Source organism: Zeus faber (assembly GCF_960531495.2).
Source record: "Zeus faber genome assembly, chromosome: 3".
NCBI classification, from domain to species: Eukaryota; Metazoa; Chordata; class Actinopteri; order Zeiformes; family Zeidae; genus Zeus; species Zeus faber.
The window spans coordinates 8224802-8252459 of record NC_137190.1 but is presented as its reverse complement, the minus strand read 5'-3'; the positions used below and the strand labels follow the sequence as shown (position 1 = coordinate 8252459).

Below are 27658 nucleotides of genomic sequence, written 5' to 3'. Positions count from 1 at the left end.
GGAATAAACTCATAGGTCTGTTTTATACATACTGTATATTGAGTTCTGGTTTTACCTGTAACACAAAGATATCAAACAGGGAAATTACAAATGTTGCAGAAAAAGCCACTGCAGCAATCTGTAGATTTGAACTAGGACCTGGAGCTCGGGGCTTGCGGCCGGGTGGGGCGTCTAGCTGGTTGCAGTATGACGGGCCTCGCCTTTACATGGGGCGTTGGTGGGCCTGCCTGCTCGCCTGTGGGGCGGGCAGTTCTAGTGGGTAGTGGTCTGTCGTCGCGGGACCTGGCTCCAGGCGTGTGGTCCGTGCCTGGAGTCCACGGCCCGAGTTCTGCGCCTTGTGCCTGCGCGTGGGGGTGGGTTGTTTGTGTGCACCTCATCGGTGCAGGGTCTCCTCGTGCTCTCTGGGACTGGTTTATGCTCCTGGGGGCCATGCGTGGGTGTTTGCTCGCAGGCTCCTGGCTTCCCTGGGCGCTGGGGGCTCTTCTGTGGCTGCAGGGGGGGGGGTGCTTGGGGCTTTCCTGCGGTCGTGGAGTGTCTGTACGGCTGCTGGACTCACTAGAGGGCTTCAGGGCCTTTTCAGCTGCTTTGAGGCGCTACGATATAATTCCAACCTCAAAGACCAGAACCATTTGGGCAAGTCCTGTGCACTAACACACACACCACCAGCACCTGCTTTGAACACATCCCCGAACACCCTCCTGATTACACCCTTCTCCTTTCCTCCCTCTTTACCGCCATAACTATGACAGGAAGAGGCCACGTGCTGAATTGCTGTTCCAGTTTTCATGGACTTAATTAACTTTGCTTTTGCAATACATTCTGTCTTCTGATATTTCTATGTTTACTTTTAAATGTACATGTTGTTGTTTGGCTCTATGTTTATTTGTCTCACCTGTGGTGATTCCCCCCCTGTTTAAAGACCAAAACATGGTAAGATGGTTCTCCAAAGAGGGGGATTGGCGGTGGTTCTGTGTAACAAAAAGCTGTGCTCTCATCATCCCACAGGTCGTCCACAGGACAGAGTTGTCGAAGCAGTTGATGATTAAAGAATGAATAAAGATTGGTATTGCAGGTTGAGAAGTTGAACTCCGCTTCCAGACTAACTCTGTCCTAGATGCAATGGCATACATATACTCTGTTGTATGCCAAGCATGCTGACAGCACAGGTTAAATAATATTTTTTTAAATAACTATGACCTGGAGCTGCTTCATGAACTGTGAATGATTGACTGCTTTTATGGACAAATAAAAAGTTAAAAGCTTAAAATAAGATGTGGATCAGTGAAGCAGTAGTTAGAGATTCTATGACAAATTAAATAATACCGTTATTGAGTATACTATCTTTGATTAGCAACTATAATTTCTTATTATCAAGAGTTTCATTTAAGATTTCAAAACTCCATATTACATGTTAAAACACTTGACCCTGTTTTAAGGTTCTGAAATTCTTGTGACAACAGCAATTAGAGTGTGACAATTTTCTTCTTCTTTATTTAAATGTATTATATTTATTATAATTTTGCAGCCAGTTTCTGAAATGCTATGCTTTACAATTCACAACTATTGCTAATATTATTATAAAGTACATCATAGAGCAAGGAAGGAGCACAAAAAGATTATAAAGAAATTATGATGCATTCCAAACCCATTTAACACAATTTTATAAGAAATGTCCTGTGATCCCAACACCCTGTGTGCATATTCAGTAACCCCACGTGGGATTGTGAGCCCAAGCTTGAGAATGTGGGGACAATAAAGTAGCACCAGCAATAAAGACTTAGCAGCGTTTGTTAGGTGACACTCACTGTGATGCGCTTCATGTCCAGCTGTTTCAGATGAAGCACACAGCGCAGGACGGCCTGCTTGTACCATGTCTCCAGGGCTACAGGATTCCCATCCAGGGTGAGCTCGGAAAGGGAGCAGGACTCTCCAAGGCCGGCGAGCTCAGAGGAACTAGACGGACAGAGGACATTGTAAACATTCCAGTTATGTTTGAATCTACAGTCTCATACAATCAGTCGTGGAAAGATATTGTACTCAACTGCAAGTACAACTACTGCCGTACAGAAAAATGCTTAAGTTAAAGTAAAAATTATTATCCTCACGAACTTTTTGAACCTTTTGCACAGCATATATTACTCCAATAACAACATTTATGAATGGATCCATGAACAAAAGCAATTATGATTTTTTTATAAATAAACAAAAATACAAATACAAAAAACCCACAGACGCAGATAAAGCCGCACACTAAAATGTGTACTCGGTATAAACTTCTTCCAATGCAAACAAATGACCAGAGGAGGTTTGGGAAATGATTGGGACCAGCTGACTGACAACCATGACCTTAGTGGATGAAAGGTTTGGATAAATGTCAAACTGTACTCTGTTGCAACTACCGATTGAAGAGATTACATAGTATAATGAATGCTTAAATAAGGGTAAAATTACAGATTTTAAAAGATACTCATAAAAGTACAAGTGTGCAAAAAACAACTTAATTACAGTAACATGAGTTGTTGCGATTTGATGCTTTCGACCCCGAAATACAAAAGCAATAAAATAAGGGCAAATGGAAGGAGTGTTTTAAAAACACACACAAGCAATTACACATGGAATAATCACAACTGCCGAGCAGCATCAAAAGTACAGAGCAGCATCAAAAGTAAAGCAGTTAAAAACCTGAGTCATCGGGAAGTCAAAACAGCTTCCCCGGGCGCACCTTTTGATGACTGAACCTTTAAACCCGGGCATGCATTTAGAGAACAAAGCCCGACTACACGAGGAACATGGTGAATGTGGTGCACAAGGGGCCACCAAGGCAGAACGGCTGCTCAGCTACCAGTGTGCCTGTAGCGACCAGAGACATGAAACAGCTGAGTGGAGCCGTGTGGGCTGGGGAAGAGCAGATTCTATCTTTACTAATTTGTGATAACGACCTCTGCTACGAGTGTTTTAGCCAAGGCGACTTCACGGAACGGCTTTAGTTTTTCCCTGAGGTACGGTTGCTTCAACCACGCAAACCGTAACAATGCAATGCGAATCCTGAATTCCCCCCTGGGGATCAGTAAAGTGTTACCTCATCTTAACTGACTGGTTTAACATGTTGATGCTGATGAGTCACTCGTATGGAAACCAGTGATTGCTGTATTGTACTGATGAATGATTTCTGTTGTATTTTCTGATTAAATTCTGTTCAGCCCTTTTATATTTTTAACCTTTTGCATTTGCAATAGTTTGCAGAAAACTGAGCAGGCGGTTGACTGTCATTACAGACAAAGCAAATGTTTTATAAATGGATTTCAAAAACCATGCAACATTTCTAATGACAGTTCGTCATCTATCTGCCACAAGTCTACGTTGTGGCTGTCTGTTAGCAAAATGACTGCTTCCACTTGAAAACAATTAAAGAAGAATCAATTCATTGATCCTGTGGAGAAATTAGTTCTCTGCATTGGACCCATCTTAACAAACCCTAAATCATGTTACTGTGAATAGAATGCACTTGTGAAAATGGAAAGTAAGTCTTTCCATTAGGGCTACATCTGCTAAACTACAGAAGTCATGTCACACGTGGTTGTTGGTATATAAATGGTGTGTAAAAATTTATATACATCATAACTGGCCATTTTAGTAGCACTGCCACTGTTATCCAATCAGAATTAGCAACCGCCCAGAGTTAGTTGTGATTTACCTACAATGGTAGGTAAATAGTGAACACAGTTCACACGAAAGGATAGTAAATAATGATAAATATGTTTTTTATATGTTAATATGTCCACAGATTGCAATATTAAGCAATACCAGTTCATGTTCAAAATAAATTACCTGATAAAAAAGTGTTTCTTTTTTTTTTGCCAAAGCCACAGAAAGATAAAGCCTCGCAATTCGATCAAAATAATATTAATTCTGAAAATGACAAAACTCGATTAAAGCGGTCAGACTAAAGACTGGCAATCCGAACTGAGGTTGTATTTCTCATATTCAGACACTGAGCGATGCTTTTGGACTGAGTTCCCATCAACACCAGCAGCAAGTGGAGGCATCAGATGTCAGGTCAGATCCGTCACAGCACAAGGTGACTGTGGCCCAGTGGTCCGACCATCCTCCGAATCCCCCTTCAGGCACCAGAACGTCGCCGGTCCTCACCAGTAAACTCTCTGAAACCTTGTGCCTCTAAACTTGGCACGGAGAGGAAAGAGGCACAGCTCACATTGTGGGTTTGAGGAGTGCAGGGTGGGGTTTGATGTTGCACACATCAAAACAGTCCACCCACTCTAGGCGGTCCACCTTCATCTAGCAACGCTGGCACAGTCCTTTCATCCGTTTCCTGTCATTTTCATTCCCTGCTCATTCTGATTGTCCATCCCTTCCCTCGTACAGAAATACTTTTGAATGGCACGCAAAAACTGGCATGCTAATTACTGACAAAAAAAAAAACAAGGTCTGTTTATCAGCTCCCCGGTTAATAAGTCACCTCGAGATGTGTGTGTGTGTGTGTGTGTGTGTGTGTGTGTGTGTGTGTGTGTGTGTGTGTGTGTGTGTGTGTGTGTGTGTGTGTGTGTGTGTGCGCGCGTGTTGCCCAGGGGTGTGGTCCGCGGCCCAGACCCTGCCCTGTGGGTAGGAGGGAGTTAAGCGACCGGAGCTCCTACCTGGTGATGCTGTTGCAGCTGAGGAAGAGGCGCTGCAGGCGGGGAAGACGCTCCAGCTCAGCCTAGAAGCAGAGAGGGCGGGAGAGACGGAGAGACGGGCGAGAGGAGGAGGACAAGAGAGAAGAGATGGAGGGATGAGGAGAGGACAAGGCGTCTGCGAAGCAGAGGCACGGCATCGTCACTGCTTGCGACGGGGGGGTGGGGGGGTGGATCGGAAAACTCCCCATCCCGGTCCATTCCCTCAGTCACCTTGCAGCTCCCAGCCACAGCGTAGCAGCCCCATCCGCCCTGCGCACGCACGCACGCACGCACACACACACACACACAGAGCGCACCTCGTCTGCACACGGGTGGGGAGGGGTAGGGGAAGGAGAGCGAGAGAGGAGAGAGGAAAGGGGGGATGGGAGGGAGTGGAGAGTGTGTGCTGCGCTAATGCAGAGATCCCCTACTGCAGGATCAACACTGGCTGTATTGAAAAGGTACACAACCACAGATAACTCACACACACGCACACACACACACACAGGACAAAGGACAAAAGACAGAAATAGGGGCTCGACTGAAAGCCACCTGAAATGCACATTCGACAAGAAGCAATTATTTATTTTTCTTTTTACAAACAACGCGACTGTTTTGTGTTCAGGCGGAATCTGCATCAGAAAATCAATAAGGTTAAGGAGGAGCAGCTGGCATCGTCACAACCACCGCGACAAGATAATGAGAGAGAGGGGGAGACGGCATGTTCAGCAGGGGGCAGAGTGGATGTGTGCGTGCGAGTGCGCGCGCGGGGCCGGGTCGTGCGCGGTGGTAACAGAGGGGAGTGCCTCAAGGAGCTGCGTCAGCGACAGCCCATATTGCAGACGTTGCCTCGCTGCCCGCCAGCCAGAAACCTCTTCAACCAGCGAGACACGAACCTCCTACATGCTGACTGTTTGCAGTGCAGCGCGATAGGTCCTTTACTGGAACCAGGGAAATCAAATAGGCAAAGAGAAATAAAACACGCGCACACGCACACACACACACACACACACACACACACACACACACACACACACACACACACACACACACACACACACACACACGAGTGTGTGATCCAAATGATCCACATCTCAACTAACTACAGATGATGTGTTTTTCTATAATTGACGCATGAATTTTGAAAGTTGGTTTATTTCATTGTTCCCTTGCAGTTTCTGTTGCAGGTGTCACATGCACTATTCATTCTAATTGCATGTTGTTTTTCCCACGCTGCCATACTATTGTTTGTGATGATCATTGCTCACTGTTCAAATTTACTTTTGGTGCTTGTGAATGAGTCAAGACTAATGACCAGTTACAAAAAAAAATCCTCAACAATAAGGATGGAGCCATCAACCATGATGCAGGAAGGGAAGATGTCACCTTCACGTGTCACACACGCACGCACACACACACACACACACACACACACACACACACACACACACACACACACACACACACACACACACACACACACACACACACACACACACACACACACACACACACACACACACACACTTTTGAATGTTGATGTCTGGATCAAATCACATGGTAAAACGCACCAGAATACAAGACGTGACATCTACATCCAAAATGTTCTGGGGGGAGGGACCACAGACCCCCCTCAAGCTCACATCCATTTTTAATGCTTAGCTCCATTCTGCAAATACCATTGTGTGTACAGATCGGAGGATGGTTTACATTCTGGGATTGTAAGAAGTCAGAAGGTAATCCTCCGAGCAAGGTCTGGTAATTGTTATTTTTGCTATAAATGTACATCATAAACAGCTAAGAATGATTCATCAAAAGGATATCTTGCACGTGCATGCTGGGAGTTTGCCCTGGGGCTCTGGCGGGCTGCTCAACCACCGGCTAATGAGGACAGAGCTAAAGGAAGTTAATATGGACAAGCAACCACCCGACCCAAGCAGGCGGAGAGAAGGGTGCAGCCGCCCCCCCACCCCAGGCGCCGCACACATGGAATGCAGCCGAACCACCGAGCGCGACCTCCATATGCCCCCCTCCGCACCATCACAGGGAAACTTTATTTGTAGAGTTAAGTTAAGCGGAATGCTCCCTTCATTTCCCTCGCTCGCTTCTTTGCTGTTCTATCATAAGTCGGCGAGGCGGGGGAATTGTCATTTCCGATATCAGATGTCAATCTTTCCGCTTTCTTTTTGGCTCGCTTTGAACACATGGCACCGCATCACCGATTGGAGAGGCTGGAGTGATCGCAATCAAAATGATATCTCGCTCTGTTGTTAAACTGTTTACCAGTGTTTGGTCACACTGCGGTGAGTCATCGTGTGGTTGGTAACACGTGTTTTTCCTTTGGAAGTAATGGCTGGGATCAGTGGTAACAGAGCTGGTCATGGCGCTGTGTTGTGTCACGCCACATGACTTGGCACCTCGACGCGTGTAAGTCCAGCTCCGTACAGCATTTTTTAACACTCCTACAACCTAATTTGCTGAAGCGTTTTGGTTTTTTTTTTTCCACACAATATGAATGCATAGGAATGCGTAGTAATCTTGTGCACTGAAACATAGATTAATCATTGGGGAGGGAACTTTCCTTGCAATTTTTCAAACCTTTTTTTTTTTTTTCTCTTCTCTTCACGGAAAGAAACCTCCAGGTTAATTGGCAATCTGCCAGAGTCAATGGTAGAAAAGATAAACTAATCAACCACAAGAAAAATGCGGCAGATTCTCGCGCTTAGCCGGTGTCGATTTTTTCCACTTTGTTATTCATGATAGATATAAATACACGGGTAAAAATTGATCTAGAAAAGAGGCAATATGCAGTAATATGATCAGAGCTTATTCAATTTGACGTCACTCGCTGCTTGAGAGCCAATGCTGCTCACAACAGCAACTTTGACTGCAGCCGCTCCTGCTTTACCACAATGCCATTTTAACCGTACACTACCAGCATGGTCTTAAGATGCTCATCTGTTGTAGGCGCTTTTGGGGTCATCGAGTTTCTATTTTGTACGCCCACTCAGTATTAGCTTTTTGAGTTTTATTTTCTCTAATTAAATTTAAAAAAAATTATATTATTCTATTTACTAACTGCATTACGTTTTAGGAATCAGTTCGTTTCAGTTAGTTGGTTTAGTAGTAATTAGGTTAGCTATTGTGTTCAGTTTAGAAACTATTGTGCATAATCTCCGGGTACGTTGCAATGACATTTCACTGCATATATGTATGAACGTATGTATATGTATGTGCCAAATAAACCTCTTCAATTTTGAATCTAATTGAGCCAACGCTGTTTCAACTGAGAGAGGAGTCAAACTGGCAACGCTGAAAAGAACCCTTCTTCAGTTCCCTCAGCTCTTACTTAAACCTTTTCTTGGCAGGTCTTGAATAATGGAATTTCCGTTTATTAGACTTCGGGTTGGGAAGAGATTAACTAAATATGAAGTAATATACAAGTATTATGTCAAATGAAATTCCTTCAAATATTAAAACCCCCTTCATATTATGAGAAGAGGTCATTATGTAGAGCACACAATTGCAGATGATAATTTCTTCCTTATGATTCAATACCGTTGAAGGACAATAAATGACAATATACAGTAGATGAGTCACCCAGCTGTATGGATTAGTCCAGTGACAAGGAATTAGGAAAGCTGAGCATGTGGATTCCACTCCAGCTGGAGGAAGACCTGTCGGTATTCCAGAGCGCAGTGATGCTCCTGTGGTGCTGCCAGAAGACCCTGACATCTTTGCGCACCAGAGGGTGCATAGGAGAAAACAGGAATCGATGGATAGATAGGACAATTTAAAAAAGACTTGCTTCACTATCGGTGTTTTTTGTTTTTTTAAATCATGCAATTATTTTAGATGTTCAAACCTCTGCACTATTTCCAATTCAGTCACTTCAATTTAAAAAACAATACAAGGGGTTGAGTCCTCACATGTGACTTGGCGAGCAGACTATTATAAGCATGTTTTCATGCTTGCTGAAAAGTGTTGAAAAGTCTGGTCCATCTATCTTGCGACCAAAACACAGACTGTGCAACCCTGTGCATGAATTTGACTTCAAGCCACGTCCAACACTCATTCCGCCAGGAATGAATGGAATCAGCCTGGTTTAAGCCTTAAGCCTGGTTTATTGTCGCCGCAGCCGTAGCGTCGTTTTGCGCGCGCCCGCCATAAATGGCGTCGTCGCGGCGCACGCCTAAGCGCCGCTAGCGATTTTACCCCGAGGGCGCACACCTGTGCCGTTTGCTTCAGGTATTTCATGATGGAGGACGTGTCTGAAGGAAGGTTGTGCGAAGAGGTTTGCATGTACAATCTGTACAATCCATCTGTGCGTGAACACACAAACAACCAGATGGCGTTGAATTCAAGGAAGTAGATAGCGCCGTCTCTAGCCAAAGACTTGAACTATTTTAATACCTCTGGACTTCTTTGTAATGGTTACACCAACAATTTGCAAAAAAACCCGCGATTATATACGTATATTTCTAATTTAATTGTACTGCCCTTTTGTAGTTATTCAGATCCTTCCCTCAGGACTTCTTTGTCAAAAAAAAAAAAAAAGCAACTGTGATTGTGAATGAATATTTGATGAATGGTTGTGCAAAAAAGCAGGATCTCTACACACCGTGAGTATTTTTATTTTGTCTTTGCTGAGAAAATGCAAGTCATGCTGCACGACAGAACCCGCAGAAACCGCCCATCCACCTGTCTGTGGGAGTCTGTCTCCTTTTCACTGTCGGCGTGGCAGCAGCGCCAGCATCATGTCGGAATCTAAATTTAGCAGCATTGTCTCAGACAGAGTGATGTCATCGTCGGGCTGATGTGCTACATAACAAGATTTCGCCGATGCTGTCGCTCTTCTGACATAAAAAAATTAGAATAGAGTCGATCCGCCGACAGAATTCTGATTGTGTGTATATGCATTCAAGAAGGCGGTGGTGTGGTGTGTGTGTGTGTGTGTGTGTGTGTGTGTGTGTGTGTGTGTGTGTGTGTGTGTGTTGTACCCACACTTTTAATCCTTCTCTAATCTTCCATCTCTTGACTGTCAGCTTGCGTGTGTTCATCTGTTCATTTTTTACACTTAAACTGGGCTCCAAAACACGCATTAATCTGCAGAGACAGCGCCTCCTCTCATCGCCGCCATCTCCACTGTACCCAGCAGCCCATTCAACAAAAGAGCGTGAAAGGTGCCAAAGTAAACACATCAGCCAATGGGAGGGGGCTCCAAAGATAGAGCTAAAGCTACTGGCTTTAAAAGGCTTCAGTGCATGAGAGGCCCAGACTGCACTGAACGTCACAGGTCGCGCTTTCAATTCTCAACGTTCATTCTCCAAGTGTCACCTCCCTGTGGTACTACACTCTCTGAATACACATTTTCTAAGGAAGCAGACAATACCTGTATTTCACATTGACAATTAAGTTAATGTATACAAACAAATGAACATATTTATACAGCTAGACCGAGCCTGGAATCAAGTAGGAAATGGGCTTTGAATGAAAGGGAAAACCTGGCAAACGTGGAGGAGAAAGCATGTTTACCTCCGTGCACAGAAAAAGCACCAGACAGCAAACAGCTCTAACGACAGCAACTGGAGAAACTGCTGAAATTAAGGATTTGCTCTTCTCTTCTGCTTCCAATAAAACATTACTTCCAATAATTATAAGAGATGAGTGCCAGTGAGGGGTTGCAGTTGATAAGATATTCTATGTTTTTTTTCTGCTTCTTGAAGCAGGATTGGGTTGAGGATTTACATATAAATGAAGGGGCCATGTTGAGGCATGTACTGTCCTGTTCATCTGATTCAAACAATAGAATCCTAGGGGATGTAATTGTTATTTTTACAGAGTATCCTTTTTCTCTCCCACTGAGGGTGGTTGTGGCCACGAAGATACATCTCCCTGTTCAGGGGCAACAAGATAAACCACGACCATTAAAGGAATACTTCCAGTTTTTGAGGAAATTTGTCAATACCAATTTTGTCCGTGTGTACCCAGTACTGAAACAGTGAAAGGCTTCACGCAGTGTTAGCTCAATGCAATGCTGCCGAGTGAATTAACTAGCCTAGCTAGTTGTTTTTGCTGTCTCATTAAACTAGAAAAAAAGAGATACTTTGAGATCCCAAACAATGTTGGTATCTAAAAAGGTATGTGTGATACAGAAACATACAAAAAACTATGAGTGCACGTGTGTGTGTCTTTATGCATACAAGTGTGATAATATGTGGATGTGAGTCCATAGTATAAGTGTTTATGTGTATGGAGTGTCATGTATGTGTGCCTTCCATGCTTGGCCATCTTGGCAGTGCGGGGTTACACAGTACACGATTAAACAGACTCCCTCCACTGGAGGGATATTAGACCCCTGACCATCATCAGCTATTAGAGATGACAGGGCAGCTGAAGTGTTTACGATCAGGGATCAGATTTAAATCACTAAAACCCCGAGCCGTTACATCTGTACAGTGCATTAGCATGAGCCCAGATAAGACAAGACCCAGCTGCCTCACCACACGCATGCATGCATGCACGCACGCAAGCAACCCCCTCCCTTGCTCCCTCCGGAGTACAAAGCAACCCTGGTAACAGCCCTCTGTCCCAACAAACACATCTAGATCCCCTTTCCCACATGGAATCCATAACATTGCTGGATAAAAAAAATATGCGGCAAAGGCAGTAAGTAGTCATTCACACATTGGCCTCCTTCATGGAGAATCTTCGTATGGAGTCTGTTCCCACATTAGATGACTGTAATGGATACAGTATGTAATGGGTTAAGGTTATTATGTTATGTCCAGTGCAGATGTTTGTACAACCTGTGGGCAACGGACGTACAAACTTAATCGGTTGCCTATCGCAGCTACTGTGATCAATTACACAGGGGACTGATCGCCAGATCATGTAATCCAAACGAAACGCTCTGCATTGACGCCTGAAAGGCAGAGGAAGTGACAACGTTGCGCTTCCATCCCGCTCCCCTAGGTATATATATCGCCGCTCAACTTCTGCTTCCTCCTCTTTTCTTACTTTGCGTAAGAAGAATCCACACAACATCTCATATTTCCACGCCTGCTTCACCTCTCGGATCCCACTTGTGTGAGTCGGTGTAAATCTCCGGCCCGAGTACCATTCGGTGAGGCAGTATATTCTAACATTCATTCTTTATATCTCAGTAGCTCTCTTTTTTTCCCTCTGTGACAAAAAATTGAGTTATGGCGTTGAGGAGGTCGTATCCGGACTGCGGACACCGCAGGGAGAAAGGCGCCCACCGTCTGTCCTGGAGGACACCGTAGAGTGCTCGGACTGCTTCCAGCTCTCTCTGGCTACCGTCAGGAGACGAACGGCACGCTGGCGTGAGGAGGCCGACAGAGGAGCCCCAGCTAGCATTAGTGCAGGAGCTGGTCCCGTTAGCGCCGCCACTAATCCTGGTGCTAGGCCGGCCCCCACCCCGCCCCCGCGGTCTCCTTTCTGAGTTATATCCCGGAGGAACCGCAGCGGGGGATATGCTTCAGCGCTGAGACAGAGTCATCGGAGTCGGACGAGTCAGGCGAGGAGGAGAGCCTCCCCAGCTCCCCAGGCCGGGCTCCTGAGGGTGTCAGCAAGTGTGGCCTCCCCACCGATGCAGTCCCAGACACGACTGTGTCTGGGCTGCCAGACCTTCCCACGGGTGGAAAGACCTGTGGACGGCTGCCTCGGACAGGGCCCGCGGACAGGGCTTTGACCTGGGGAAGAAGCCCACACTCCTGACCAAGGCTCCCAAAGAGCTGGTGGAGGTGGCCGAAAAGGGCTACTTGGTGTCGAGGCAGGTGGCCTGCGCCATCAACACGCAGAACCTAGTCAAGCGCTATCAGGCCAAACTGCTGGCAGAGTTCACCGGCTTGGCTGTGACGGACAAGGGAACCCTGGTAGGGCTGCGGAGCTCTCCCTCCGCCTCCCTGATGCATGGTTCAAGCTACAGTTTGCACATGCACTACGAGTCCTTAGATCCAGAGGACAGTCACCAAGGGCTACGTCATCCAGTTGACCCGTCACCCACTTTCAGGGGAAATGTTGAATCGGTGGTCTCGGATGGTCAAGAAGAGGTTCTCGCAAGAGAAATAGATAAAGATGCTAGAAAGATAATAAGATAATAGGAAAGAGACTTTATGGTCCCTAAAAAAGGATGGGAATTTTTGCCAAATACTAAACCTGCGGATATTGAACAAGCATCTGATGAAAATGAAATTCCAGATGCTGACCACACGTCAATGGTGAGGTTTGTTCGACCCAACAACTGGTTTGTGAAGTTAGATCTGAAAGACGCACACTTTCAGATCTCCATTCACCCCCGGTACAGGAAGTACCTACGCTTTGCCTTTCAGGGTGGAGCCTACGAGTTCCTTGCACTCCCGTTTGGTCTCCAGAGTGTACAACTACCTGGACGATTGGCTGTTCTGCAGCCACTCCCAAGAAGGAGTCAGACAGGCGGCCAGATTAACCCTTTCTCACCTGGGGTGTCTGGGCTTCGCTGTCAACATAGAGATATACTGTATGTCGGGCAGTGTCTTGGAGCTCCACTCATACATGTGTGCATTTTTACATGTTGGAGGTTACTAGGCCTGCTCTGCCAAATGCTATGTTTGCCACACATACCTGAGTATGCAGGTGTTAGAGAAAGTATCCTATAAGCATTTTTCCTCACACATCTACTGACACTACAGTGGGGGGTACGTTATTACGTGAACCTCGTTCAGGTGATCACAATACTATCACATGATGATATACGGTCCCATGAGTTGGGAGATTGATATTGCAGTCCTTGCAATAGGGAACGTCTAGGTTGCATAGGGAACCACGGTTCCCTGTGGAGGGACCGGTCTATTACTGTGCTGCGATACGGTGCCCTTCTGAGGCGCTCAGCAGCAAAAAGAGAAGGAAGCGGAAGTTGAACCACAATATATATATCCACGGAGGCAGGGCGGAAAACTAACGCTAACCCAATGTTATTAAATCAGTATGAGCATTTTCAACCTTTCTACACCCGTTCTAACTCTCCTTGTCCACTCATTCCCTCTCCAGCTCCGCGCTCCAGTGCAGCCGGCGGGCAAGTGAAGCACCGATGTCACTGCACTCTAAGCACTTCCTGAACTGACATACACCATGTAGTCGAGGGTCTGAGTGGCATTTTTAAGAAACAAAGACCTGCCTCCTTAGAAAACGGTCATGTTTCAGTTTCTTGTCTCTGCAGCCCAGTGCCACGGCTCGGATCTGACTCACCTTTTTTTCCCAAAAACATCAATTTTCTTCCTGAAAACAAATCATTTTTGAAATATTTGTACTAAATAAATATTCGTAAAAACCAACTAGTTGTGCTTAGCCGGTATTCGGATTTGTCTCCACCCCTACTTTACGTGCTTGTCCTGGCAATGTTACTGCTTCCATTCACACAAGAATGGAATAGTCAAGAGTGGGGAAATTTTAGGTATGACTTTTACGGAACATCGACACCGGCTACTTTTCCCACATTGCACCAATATGGAGCATATACAGTGGTTTTACGGCTTTCAGTGCAAGTGGGAAAAGCACTTAGGCGGTCATCCCCTACATTGGCAGGCATCACAAAAGGTCTACATTCTAGACTGAAAACATCCACTACCCCTTCATAGTCTATGTCAAACATAAAATCCCTATACTTCCATGTAAAGATCTCAGATGCTCTTTCTAAAAAACATATAGGAAGCAAAGATATCTTGTTTTCTAACAATTGCTCTGAGATGTTGATCGATAGTGAAACACGTCACAGAAAAACACCAATACTACATACAATATGACCATTGTATGTGCCATGTTTGCGGTCAGAAGTTAGAAATAGGCCACTCACCACCACAGAGATGCAGTTGCATTGCAGGTTGAGTTCAGTCAGTGAATCCAGGCCGTGCAGATTTTCCACCCTCAAGATGTGGTTGCCTGCTAGGTTCAAAACCCGCAGCTTGCTCAGGTGAGAAATGTTCTCTATCTTGGAGATCTGGACAACACCACACACAACAAAAAAGAGGTGTTGAGACATATTCTTCTTCTTCCTAGTGGATGTCTCATTAACCATTGCCCTGGGGAACAGGATCTACTCCAAACATCCTTATAGAAATACTAACCCTACGATGGAGGAATGGTACAAAAAGCACGGTGGCGGGAGCCTCTCATTACAGTTTGACTGATTAGTGTAGGACGAAGGTCACTTCTTCTGGGAATATCCATGCCACCCCACCACCAGATGCACTGCACATTACCAGCAGGAGCTCAAAGATATAAAAAAAACAAAAAAGAAAAAAAAAAAAAAAAAAAAACCTGCCCTGTGACCAGAAGAACCCCTTCATCAACAACGACCTTCAACAAGGTGAGCGGCCATCAACCATGCATGCACTGCACTGCACAGTGAATAAAGCACGACTATGTAATGGGCAGCTGCTGGGCTTCAGTGTCTCCAGATATATGAATATGAAACAGGGAATTGGTGAAATGGAGACCATGCACTCAGCGTAGGTAAACAAATCATGGATAACATTATCTCAAATCCAGACATGGCCAGGCAAGATGACCTCACTGAGGCAAACGTCCACATTGAAACATGGCATTTCCATCACCGCACAGAAACACTATCTCGTCTATCAGCAGTCCATCCTTCACCAAATTAGATTGGATAATCTCATTTGAAAATATTTAAAGATCTAGTGTTCCCAAATGCGACGGTGTGCTTTCCGTAGGTGCGGGTCAGGCATCTAAAATATGTCCAGATGGTATTTAAGCTAATCAACCCGTGGTTTTGTAAATAACCGCTGCATTCTGGGTAGGATATGAAAAATATCTTGCTTGTAGAAGCTTAATTAATGAGTTTTACTGAGCGCATTTGGGAACAGGAGCTTGCCATGGCTTGAATGTCTGAATGAACACTACACACCAAAATTCACAGGTTATACCAGAATAAAAGGTTTTAATGTTAATACATCCACAGAAATGCAATTATCTTGTATTCAAAATATACTGTTTAAGGGGGAGAAGATGGAGGAGATAAACATGGTATTGCCTCCTGCTGCTTTTGTTTTCTACCAAAACGGTGCGGAGCGTTCTTCACAATCGGAAAGGAACAAGAGTTTTATGAATAACTAGGACCAAAGCTTTTTTTGAAGCAAGTGTTCGAATTGGTTGCAAACCCGAATTAGCAAAGAGCATGCTCTTAGCCTGGACAAAGGCCCCTTATATATATACACAGTCTTCTTCTTCTTTGTCAAGAGGTGGGATATATTAGGCAGCAAGTGAACATTCAGTTCTTGAAGTTGATGTGTTGGAAGCAGGAAAAATGGTCAAGCGTAAGGATCTGAGCCACTTTGACAAGGACCAAATTGTGATGGATAGACCACTGGGTCAGAGCATCTCCAAAATGGCAGGACTTGTAGGGTGTTCCCAGTATGCTAATACTAATATATCCCACCACTATATATACATACAGTGGTACCTCGATTTAAGACTGCATCTACTTACGACTAATCCAAGATACGAGAAGCGACAGTCGCGCAAATTTGTATCGACTTGCGACCGACTGCTCCAAGATACGACCGTGGAAATTTGCATTTGGCGCATCCAGCCAGTCAGCAGTCAGTCAGCGGGCGACCTACATCGTGTGTGCGCATAGTTTGTGGCTTATCGATATTTTTTTCATATTTACTGTGTATTTTGTTTATTTTCACCCTTCACGTATGTGTATGTATATATATATGTGTATATATGTGTGTATATATATATATATATATATATATATATATATATATATATATATATATATATATATATATATAAATAAAAAACTGAATCTAACTGACTGGAAAGCCGCCTTGTACTGGTTACTGGCGGAACAACTTTGTGCAGCTATTGTGTGTAAGTTGTGTAGTAAGTTGGATTCCAGCTCAAGTAAAGAGCAGCCAACCAGAGAGGGCGGGAGACATCAGAGTTCTGGAATCGCAGTCAAAGGAGCAGTGTAGGCGGCATGCTGGCAGAACACTAATGTGGATAAATGGATGGCTTTTTGATTCTATTCACCCGACACCAGTGAGAACCTTTAAGACATTGTGCTTTTAAAATCACTGCTAGTCTGGGGTGTTCTACAGTAGAAGGCGGGGTAATTACAGATTTACACTCAGATAAACAGATAAAATTACACCACTATCCCCCAGGGAATTTATCTTTAACCAAATTGTTTTAAAACAGAGAGCTGTGCTGGTCTGCCGAATGTATTAAGGAGGGTGGATGGAGGAGGAAAGTCCTAAGAAGAGGTTAAAGAGCCTCATGTGTTTGACTTTTTTGTTTCCCAACAATGGTGGAAAGTCAAGAGTATTATAGAAGCACGTTAGACTGAATATACTGAACAAAGTTAAGTAAAGGATGCGATCTCACAGCGCGACACTATAAAACACCGCAGGTCGCCAACATACCGTGTTTCCCAAATAATAGATACTGAACTGACAAATATCAAATGCAGACAGGGGAGCTACGTCGAACAGTCAACTTAGAATAGCTGATAGATGCATAGAGTATTTATGCGTCTTCATCTAGACAGATGAGAGGAAATCTCAACCGACAACATGTGATGCAGTAAACAGCCAGTAAGCAGCAGCTTAGGTGTGTGGAGACGTTTCCCTTCCCAGTCATCTTCACAGCTTGATATCACAGTTGACTCTCAGACACAGTATGGACCGATATAGCAACACAAACTACTTCCATGCTGCAGGTGGACGATGCATGGGTGTAGGAGACGAGTGCTGAATGAGCAAATTTTATATTGTGAAATACATTACCTGATTGGCATGCAGATCCAGGACGTCCAGTTTGGACATATTTTCCAAACAGCATATTCTATGGATTCTGAAATATAAATTGGATACAATCAGAAATAGAGTATAACCAACCAGATAGGATCAATTTTTGAATTAAATAAGGATTTCAATGTGTACATATCAGCAAATAATTATTTATTTATTTATATTTATATAATTTTAGAAAAGGGGGGGGGGGGGGGTCCTATCATTGAGGCACCTGTGTTATTTTTAGCAGCCAAAAAAATGTATATTTGCTTCAACAATTACCAATAAAATCCCTAATATGGTAATTTCATCCTATCGGTGAGTGCTACCATATCAATCAGCAAACAATGGCCGCCATTTAAAAAGACAGGGGACAGAGAACACACAGGGGGGCGGGCAGTATTAGGAAGTATTTATTTCCTGCTGAGATTTAGCATGTTGTACAGTAGCTCCTTGTTCAGGACTGCCTATATGGCCTTTCAGATTCTGAAGGTTTTGAGGTTACCACCTCTTGAAAATGTCAACGGCAACATAAATCTGTGAAATTCCCTCCATTGAAAGGAACCACGATGTGTGAAAAATAACAAATGTCACATCGTGCAAGTACCTGGGACAGACGAAGACTGTTTCTATGGGATCATTTTTGGCTTCAATCTCCCTCCTGCAGAGCATTTTAAACTAAAATGGCATTAAACCTCATACTTTGTTCTAAAATTGCACAGTAGCACAAATAGACAGGAGGTACTGAATACACCAAAGGGAAAAAAAACAAAAACTCCCTGTAACTGATCTCAACTCACCGGTTCTTCCCCAGCATAAGCACCCTAAGCGAGCTCAGAGCTTCAATACCAGCCATTTCAGAGATGTGATTGTGGTACAGATTTAGGAAGACCAGCTGATGAAGGTGTGACAGATGCCGGATCGTTGTGATTAGATTGTGCTGCAGGTTGAGCTGCTGCAGCCTCTCCATTGTGCCCAACTGTGGACAGTCTCTCAGGGAATGCCTAGAAAAAAAGTAAAAAAAAACAAACAAACAAAAAAAACCCATTTAGCCCTAATGTAGACAGATGCAATCGTCTGGTTAAAGGTTAACAGGATCATGGATAGCGATATACAGATGTTGATTATTGGTTTAAGCCATACATTTAATACATTAAATTATTTAGGACATTTTTACAAAAACATATTTGGCTACCAAATGATTATTCCATATTCGCAATTTGGTAAATAAAATTGGAAACTATTGCTTTATACATTGTAAAGGTGACTGTTTTTTTTAGTTTTTTTTTTTTACAAAAAAATAAAATCTAAGAATGTCCATGGAAGCCTGGGGATTTACAGAATGAGGCGCTCTGCTGCCCCCTGGTGGCAATTTGCAGCACTTGCCAATTCTAACCCATCCTAGCTGTAAAATCATTTAAACTACACTAAACCGATTGGAAACAGCATATTGCAGTTAAAGCTAACATATACCAGCAAACTGAAACATTGAGATTTTAATTAAGTTAATATACCATGAAGGAGCATAATAACGAGGACACAATCAAGAGTGGAGCATTCATAACCTTAAAATCATTCATGAAATCATCAATTTGAAACTAAAAGTGAAATATAAGCACACAAATGAGTTACTACACTTAGTTTACTTGGGAAAAATTGATTATCTATTGTTTTTCCCGTTCTATAAAAGTAACATACAATATAACATGCAAACTATCAACTCAGCAGCGTATAGGCTTACTAATGCAAAAATAGTCGGTGCAGCAGAAAGAAATTTAGACCCCACACAGGCCATTTTAGGATACAGACACATATTTAAATATTCGTATATGATATACTAAATGACTTTAAAAGAGAGAGAGACGCACAGAGATTCATTCATTTAAAAAAACAAACAAACACCGGCGGAGCCATTGGAGACACATTCTTGTTGTGGGCAACGAGGTGGGTCGCCAGGACTACGCGGCAGCGGCCGCTGTTCACTTCCGGCTCCGCCTGGACGGCCCCGACGCGCACCTCCGTCGCCGGCTGGAGGAGAAGGCTGACGTGCACGTCCCGACGCGCGATCCAAGCGGCGGACGTGCAGGTGTCACCTCGACAATGGTCCTGGAGTGACAGTGTAGACGCGCTAGCTCTTCCATGTTCTCCAATGATTCAAAGTCCAAGGACGTGGCCTGGGTCGCTTGCGTCATGGACTTCCGGTCGCCGTTTTTGGAGGGTGGACTCCGTCCCGGTGCTTAGAGAGACGGCAGAACTATACCAAATGTACAAACATGGGGGAACTGAAGGGGGAGGAAAAAGAAGGGTCCCAGACAAGGCGGCCGAAGGCTCTTCTGCGGCAGCATTCTCACCTAAACGACGCTTCCGAGCCGTCTCTCAGCTCAAAGGTTTGCCTTCTTCTTTCGTATATCATCAGATGGCCAACTCAGTGTCATATAGCCACGCCCTCGTCTCCAGTCCTAGGTCAAAAAGGCCAGCTTCTGAGGGTGGGCTGTATAGTGGGTAGCTGGTGATTATGTGCTCGGCAGTCTGTTCAGGTTCGCCACACTCGCATGACGCACTGTCGGATAGGCCCCACTTCTTTAGAGAGGACTTGAAGCGCCCGACGCCAGTACGCAGGCGGTTCAGCGAGGTCCATAGGTGGCGTGGCATGTCTTCTCCTTTTACACCTCCTCCTGGGTCCCGGATGTATCGTTGGATGCGGGAGGGCGCAGCTGACTCCCACGATTGTCTCCAGGATGCTGCCAGCCAGGCGTCCTTGGACAAGTCGTCAGGGATCGACTGTAGCATCTCTTGTGCTGCCTTGTTGTAGGGATGGCGAGACTTGAGCCTGCATGGTGGTGCCGGTGTTGTTGTGGCTTTGTGTAGGATGTGCCAGTCGTTCTTCTGGGCTTTCCTTGCCAGGGTGAGGGTAGCTGCTTCCCGTCGGAGACTGGGTGGGGCGATACCAGCTAGGACTGGCAGGTAGGACACAGGGGTGGGTTTCAGACAACCAGTTACTGTCCGGAGGGCGCTGTTGATGACAGTATCCACCTTGTTCGCATGTGGACTTCTGCTCCAGGCAGGGGCACAGTATTCCGCTACGGGTAGGACCAGGGCTTGCGTGGATATGCGTAGGGTCTGGGGGGAAGCTCCCCAAGTCGAGCCTGCAAGGCGGCGGATGAGCGAGACCCTTGCGGTTGTCTTGGCCTTCACTTCATCCAGGTGCTGCTTGTAGGACAGCGTCCAGTCCAAGCATATGCCGAGGTACTTGGGGGCTTGCTGGAACTCCAGGCGGATGTTGCCAACATGCACGTCCAGTTCCCTTCTTGCCTCCCGGTTGTAGAGGTGGTAAGCTGCAGACACTGTTTTGCCCATGCTGAGCTGAAGGTGCCACTTCTGGAGGTAGTCTGCCAGGATGCCCATGTCTCGGTTGAGGCCTTCTTCCATAGTGTTCCATGTTGGGCATCGAAGCATGATGGCCAGGTCGTCCGCATAGCCGTACTTCTTGGATGTTGTGTCTGGCAGGTCGTGAATATAGATGTTAAATAACATTGGTGAGAGGACAGAGCCTTGCGGGACACCGTTCTTCAGCCTTCTGAGCCTGCTGGTCTGGCCATCGCTGGTTTGTAGGATGAAGCTATGGTTAGATAGCATCTCCATAATAAATCTCACCATGTGCCGGTCCGGGATTGTTCTCAACAGTTTCAGGTGTAGTCCACGGTGCCACATGGTGTCATAAGCGGATGTCAGGTCCAGGAATACTACTCCAGCTTTCTCATTATCTTGGAAGCTGTCCTCGATGTCCTGGGTGAGTAGCGTTACCTGGTCCACCGTTGACCTGCCTCTGCGGAAGCCGGCTTGTTCCGGTGGGAGTTGAGGGTCCACCACTGGCTCAATGCGGCTGTGGATCAGCCTCTCCAGAATCTTGTACGGGACACAGAGCAGGGATATGGGCCTGTAGGACTTCGGGTCTTCGGCGGGTTTGTTCGGCTTTGGCAAGGCTATGATGGAAGCACGGCGCCAGGTCTTCGGGAGCTTGGACCTCCGGAAGCATGATGAGAAGAATGTGCGTAGCCATTGAGATGTTCTTTCACTTTGGTGCATAACAAACTCTGGGTGGATATTGTCTCGACCTGGTGATTTGCCCAGCTTCGGTTTTTTAATTGCTGCCTTTAGCTCGGCTGCTGTGAAGTCTCCTGAGAGATTAGCATCAGCGCTGGCTGCTCTGGAGAGGGATGATACCTCACACGATGTCAGTCGTGCGAAGTTTTTGTCCGCATCAGGGAAGCGACCATTTTTCAGGAGCTGGGAAGCAATAGCATCTGCAGTCACTGGACACCTACGAGGTGTTGTTTTTCTCCCTGAGAGCAAGTTGATGGTCTGCCACGCCTTCCGGCTGGAGTGGGTGAAGTCGATGGATTCCGCTACTTCCGTCCACCTAGCCCTTCGGGTGTCATCCAGCTTCTGCAGTAGGGTTGTTGCTGTTGCGTCCATTTCTTCCCTGGTGATCGCCTGCTGGTGTTGGCGCAACAGGCAGCTGCACTCCTCATCCCAGCCCGGGATATAGTTTTTATTGTAGCCACGTGGGATGTTGTGCTTTGCTGCCCTTAGGAGGACTTCACAGTAGGCACTGTATGCAGCATCCACGTCTTCTGCTTCTGGGTCCATGAGACCAGCAGTTCTTCTTTCTGTTTCCACCGTAAACGACTGCCAGTTCGCCTTCCTGAAGTTCCATCTCCTGACCGGTTTGCCAGCTACCGGCTGTACTAGGGATGGTACTTTGATGATGGATGGCCGGTGGTGTGAGCGAGGGAACCTGTCCAAGACACGTCTCTCCGGTTTCAGGTCGTTACTGCGGCATATGACGAAGGCCAGATCTGGGTTGGTATAAGAGTTCCAACGTGCAGAGCAGAAGCTTGGGGGCTCCTTTGGGTCGTACAGCAGTAGTGCCTCAACGTTAGAGGCCCACTCACTCAGTGCTTCTCCATCCTGTGATGTGTGTTGGTAACCCCAATCCGTATGTTGGCAGTTGAAGTCACCTGCATAGATGGCAGGAGCAGTCACGGATGGAAGTGATGATGCAGTCAGCGCTGTTGGTGGGGGCTTATATACGTTCACGACAGATGTTTCTTGGATTTTAGTGGCCAGCCACTCGATGTTGCAGCCAGGTGGAGATTGGCTGGTGGCTGCCCAGCTCAAACCATCTCGGACGAAGGTTGCCATTCCATGCTTCTTGCTGTGGATGGATCCAGCGAGGGAGAACCCAGGAAGCTTGAGGTTTTCATCTGACACCCAGTGTGTCTCTTGCAGGAGGACCGCTGCCACTTTGTTGGAATCGGCGAGATGCCTGATGACTTCGAGTTTTGCGATGGTAAGGCCCTCGACATTGAGTTGGAGCACCGGCAGACCTTGGTTTTCGACGGTGGGGGTGTCCGCCAGTCCTAAAGAGGATGTTCTCTGCCTTGGTTTTGGCATTGGCTTGTACCTTGGTCTGCCAGCTCGATGATTCTTTGGCGACATTAGTTTCGTGAGTTGGTCTTGCACCATTTCTCACTACTCACAGGAGAGGCCTCGTGAAGGCTGTCGTCTTCTCCCCCCAAGGTTTGCCGACTGCCATTCACAGTCAATGCGGGTGATCCCCCCCAAATATGGCCGCCTGCTCCATGCACCGGCCATTTTCATTTTTATTTTTTAAATTAACCAGCGTATTTTATTTTCTGTTTCCTTTGTGCTCTCGATTCCAATTGTCAGGGGTCAATTCCCAAACCTTTACGACACTGTATGGTTGACTCCACTGTCATCATTTTCATTATGTCATTTACTAGACGCAGACTCCTCCTGCTAGCATGCTGTAGTGTCCTTGAGCAAGACACTTAACCCCTAATTGCTCCTGATGGCTGCGTCCGTCGGTGATTGAACAATTGTAAGTCGCTTTGGATAAAAGCGTCTGCTAAATGTAATGTAATGTAATGTACTAGAGCAGGGGTGGCCAACCAGTCAGAGACTAAGAGCCACTTTTTTTACTGTGTTACTGCTAAGAGCCACATCATACACATGGGCACACATGAACATCACCCCATCCCTTCCTCACACACACACACACACACACACACACACACACACACACACACACACACACACACACACACACACACACACACACACACACACACACACACACACACACAGACCTCTGCTCCAGCCAGATTCATTGTAAATGTCACACACCAACATGATAATGACAGAAATTGACTCCTAGCCCCCGCGACCCGACTAAGGATAATCGGTTGAAGATAGATGGATGGATGGAGTACTAAGACCACAGGCCAGTTATTTTCACCAATTAACATTGTGTGCACTGTCTCACACACACAAACTCTCAGTTCAAAAAGTACTGCTGTTTATTTATTCATAGAGGGGGGAATTGGACTTCGAGTTTAATGATAAGGATGTATTTTTTTCATGTTGGGTCAATTTATTCAATAGTGTCCCTTAAACCCTAACCTTTAAGAATCAGTTTTGGCTCTTGCCGACCATACACGATCCGATGCTTTGGCCATCCACATATACCTGGGACTAGGTGTTCCGGAGCCCTGGCCACATTTTTGAAAATGTGTGGTTACGAGGATCGAACCCGCTATCGGAGCTCGATATGAAATGAAAGTACTGCGTTTCCGCGGTATACCTCTCAGTTCAACCATGTCCACAAACAAAAATATAATAATTAACAGTAGCGTTTTTCTCTTCCTATGCATGTTGCTTAGTGGGACTTCTGGCATTCCTTGTCTTGAACAATCCTCTTCAAATCTGGCTTGTATTCCGTTGTTGCCACTCGAAGCAATTCTTTCACATGGGTGTCAGTCAGAACAGATCGATGCTTTGGTTTCACATGTTTTTGGGCAGAAAACACAGACTCGCAGACGTATGTTGACCCAAACATTGACAGTATCTTAAGCGCAGCCCGTTTGACATTGGGGTATTTTTCCATTGGCACACTTTTCCAGAACTCAATGGTCCCTTCCCTTAAAGCAGCTTTCAGTCGGTCCTCCTCCTGCAGCTCGCGAGTCGCGACACACACACACACACACACACACACACACACACACACACACACACACACACACACACACACACACACACACACACACACACACACACACACACACACACACACACACACCCCTCCAGCCTTCACAGTTCTCCATCGGAGACGTCCGATACGCAACGCAATTCACCGGCCGATCCATCTTATATGTTGACTACTAACCATGTCAATAGTGTTGAAAATAAACTTCCAAAGCTTTTCGAATGTTATTTGGTGTTTTATTAGTCCTAATGCCGCGTTGACTTTGTATGGAGGCGCGCCGCCCCGGCGCTTTTGGTGTAAACGCGGCATTAGGACTAATAAAACAGGCGTTAATGGGACATGACTCCTGCTGCTGTCCGCTTTGAGTAAATGAAGTGATCCGCGGTGGAAAACGAGTGATACATCATAGCGATTTTATAATCATAATAGGGAATGAATGGCTGCGCTTTTTTCTGAGTTTTTGACGCTGTCATGTGAAAGCCCCTTAAGAGCCGCATGAAACCAGCCAAAGAGCCGCATGAGGCTCGCGAGCCGCGGGTTGGCCAGGACTGTACTAGAGTATGCATGTTGTGAAAACATTCATGTTACCAGTAATGTGGCGTATTATTCTCACCGGTTCACTGTAATAAACTGTATCAAATAAAACACCAGAGTGTACGTGGTGTATGGTATTTTGCTAATGCATTATGCTTACTAATACGTTGATCAATTATTTATTCCCATTTTATTTAATTTTCAAGTTGAAGTTCAAGAGATTATTTGTCACATACATAACCATACGTTTTCTTAACTCACTGCAAGGTACAGAACAGAGCATCCTCGAGGCTTTTGGCCACTGCGTGTGTTGTTGAAGGACACAAAGCAGCGCGTATGATGTCTGACGTAACGGCTTTCACCCCAATTTACCTGCAGAAAGTAAACCCATTCACTCGTGTTTCCAATTGTTTTCACTGGCATCACAAGTGTTGCAACCCCCATTTTCATAGGATGGCTGCGTGCCATTTCGTCCACCCAATTAGTCTTAATATCTGTGTTTAACCCGCAGCACTTGACATTTTGATTGCAGTAAAGCATGTTATGTAGCACATTTTCAGCTCTTAAGCTGGCAGGAGCGAGTGCTTGCTGGTTGAGAACTCTACGTTGGATTCATCAATACGACGTCCTACGTGATGCCTGTCAACATCTATTCATAAAGCCCAAATAGACTGTCATTCTGGGAGGTAATCATCATCCGCTTCAATGACAGGCACACAATGGAATATGGCAAAACTCAATGTAAATCTGAGCCATGTAAAACTCAATGTAAATTTAACATTCATTTGAAATAAAGGCTTCACTTGCCACATTGAATAGATAATGCCCAAAAACAGAATAATTACGAGTCCTCTTTTTTTCCCCACTATTGTCCCAACCCCCAACCTCTCTAACGGCATAATTTGGCTAAATGTTTCCATCCATGTTCCTCGTGGTAAGCCCACAGCGTGCTACTGGTGGAACACAGGGAGACACTGAGTGCAACTGAATGGGATTCAGTTGCAAATGTACACAAGAAAATCGTGCTTTACCTCATTGAAGGAAAAAACAAAACAAAGTATTAAATTAGAAGGCCTACAAGTAGTAAAAGACAAAACATGTACGTCACATTGAATGAATCAGCCAACCATTTGTTTTGAACCCTGTAGCCATTCTTAAAAAAAAAAAAAACTGGTCTACAAGTAGACAAAAACATGCAGCAATGGCAGCTGCAGTGTAACAGCCTCCAGTAAAGGTTTTCGGTCATCGACAAAAGGTGTAAATGCAGCATTATGGTCACACTGTTGTGGCTCATCAAATTAAATTGCAATGATCCGACGTTGGAAATGTTGTAAAGCATTTAGGTCTGTATGTAAAAAAAGGATATGTGTGAACATCTAAAATGTGTAACAGGAATTATACGAATACAAACCACATGGTACTTGTGTGTCCACCTTCTTGTGCATGACCCGCTCGTGCATCCTCTGAAGCTGCAAGGGAGTATTTGCTCGGGAGGGTATGAGTTCAACATTGCAGCTGTGGAATGCATTGCTTAGGCAAATGCTCAGCAAATAAGACATGGCTGTTCATTCATCCCCTCCCCCTGTGCATCCACTGGGATGCTGCATGGCATGTGGTGCAGGGAGTGAGTCAGACGGTCCGGCAGCTGCGAGCCCGGCCTGCCAACACGCAGACGTAGAGCTCTCTGGTGCAGGATGGGCAGCAGCCAGAAGCACTGGCGTGGGAGACTATCACGTTCCGAGCGGCAGGATAAAATTGGGAGCGGATGTGGGGCTGGAGTCCTACCCGTGGGACTAATCTGGCCATGCATGTGGTCTAATGATGAAACATCATTGTGGTTATGTGCATGGGTCAAATTAGTGACCGGTGTGCAAACAGCGTGTGTATCATGTTAACTGTTACATAAAACAAAGAAAGACATATTTCAGCGCCTGTCATATTGAATGATTTCATTATATTGCTCTACTGGTGTAGGTGATCTCTGGTTCAAACCAGCAGAAAAAAAATGTGTGTAGGTTAGTGGAGGACTGACTTGACAAGTAGCCGAATGACGAACGGTCTTTAAATCCACAAGCATGGTCAAATTCGTCCGGACGCAAATGTCGTGCGTGTGTCGTCAACGACGACCCACGTCCTCTTCACAAGAATGCAAAACAAAAACGGAGAGATTCAGCGTGGCTCAAAACGTGTCACGTTTAACGCTTTAATTAGGTGGCTCCACCTGCAGGTCCCTGGAGGCAGAAACCCTAATTATCCAATTAGAGGGGGTTAAGCAAGGCCTCGAACCCTGCACGCTCCCTTCCCAATTAAGCGGCTGAGCGGCACGTCGCCCTGCTTCGGCCCTTCTATTATTTAGACACGTGTGCGGCGGTCGCCATTTCTCAATAGGAAAAGGGGGAATAAAGAAAAGAAAAGAAAAAACTGAAACAGAAATGCACGCGTTGGTGAACACGTTCGTGCGCTGCCTGTCCCTGCTCCTGCCCCCCTCCTGGCTCTGTGTCAGCTTCTGCTTCTGGGTTGGGAGTGGAGGCGAGGAGGTGCCCAACCCCCGAGCTCGCTGC

The 27658-nt window shown here is 45.6% G+C and overlaps 1 protein-coding gene across 1 annotated transcript in view; it reads right to left on the bottom strand.

Annotated features, from left to right (window-relative positions):
* The window catches only part of lrrc49 (leucine rich repeat containing 49), a gene marked incomplete at both ends in the record, with an annotated part of 37883 nt that extends 18197 nt beyond the window's left edge, over positions 1–19686 (bottom strand). The window contains 6 exons of the mRNA XM_079997980.1: positions 1806–1953; positions 4653–4714; positions 14524–14667; positions 17489–17555; positions 18295–18498; positions 19511–19686. Of these exons, the coding sequence (XP_079854106.1) occupies positions 1806–1953; positions 4653–4714; positions 14524–14667; positions 17489–17555; positions 18295–18498; positions 19511–19686 (801 nt within the window). The remainder of the gene's footprint in view (positions 1–1805; positions 1954–4652; positions 4715–14523; positions 14668–17488; positions 17556–18294; positions 18499–19510) is intronic.
* Between the last annotated feature and the right edge of the window lie 7972 nt (positions 19687–27658).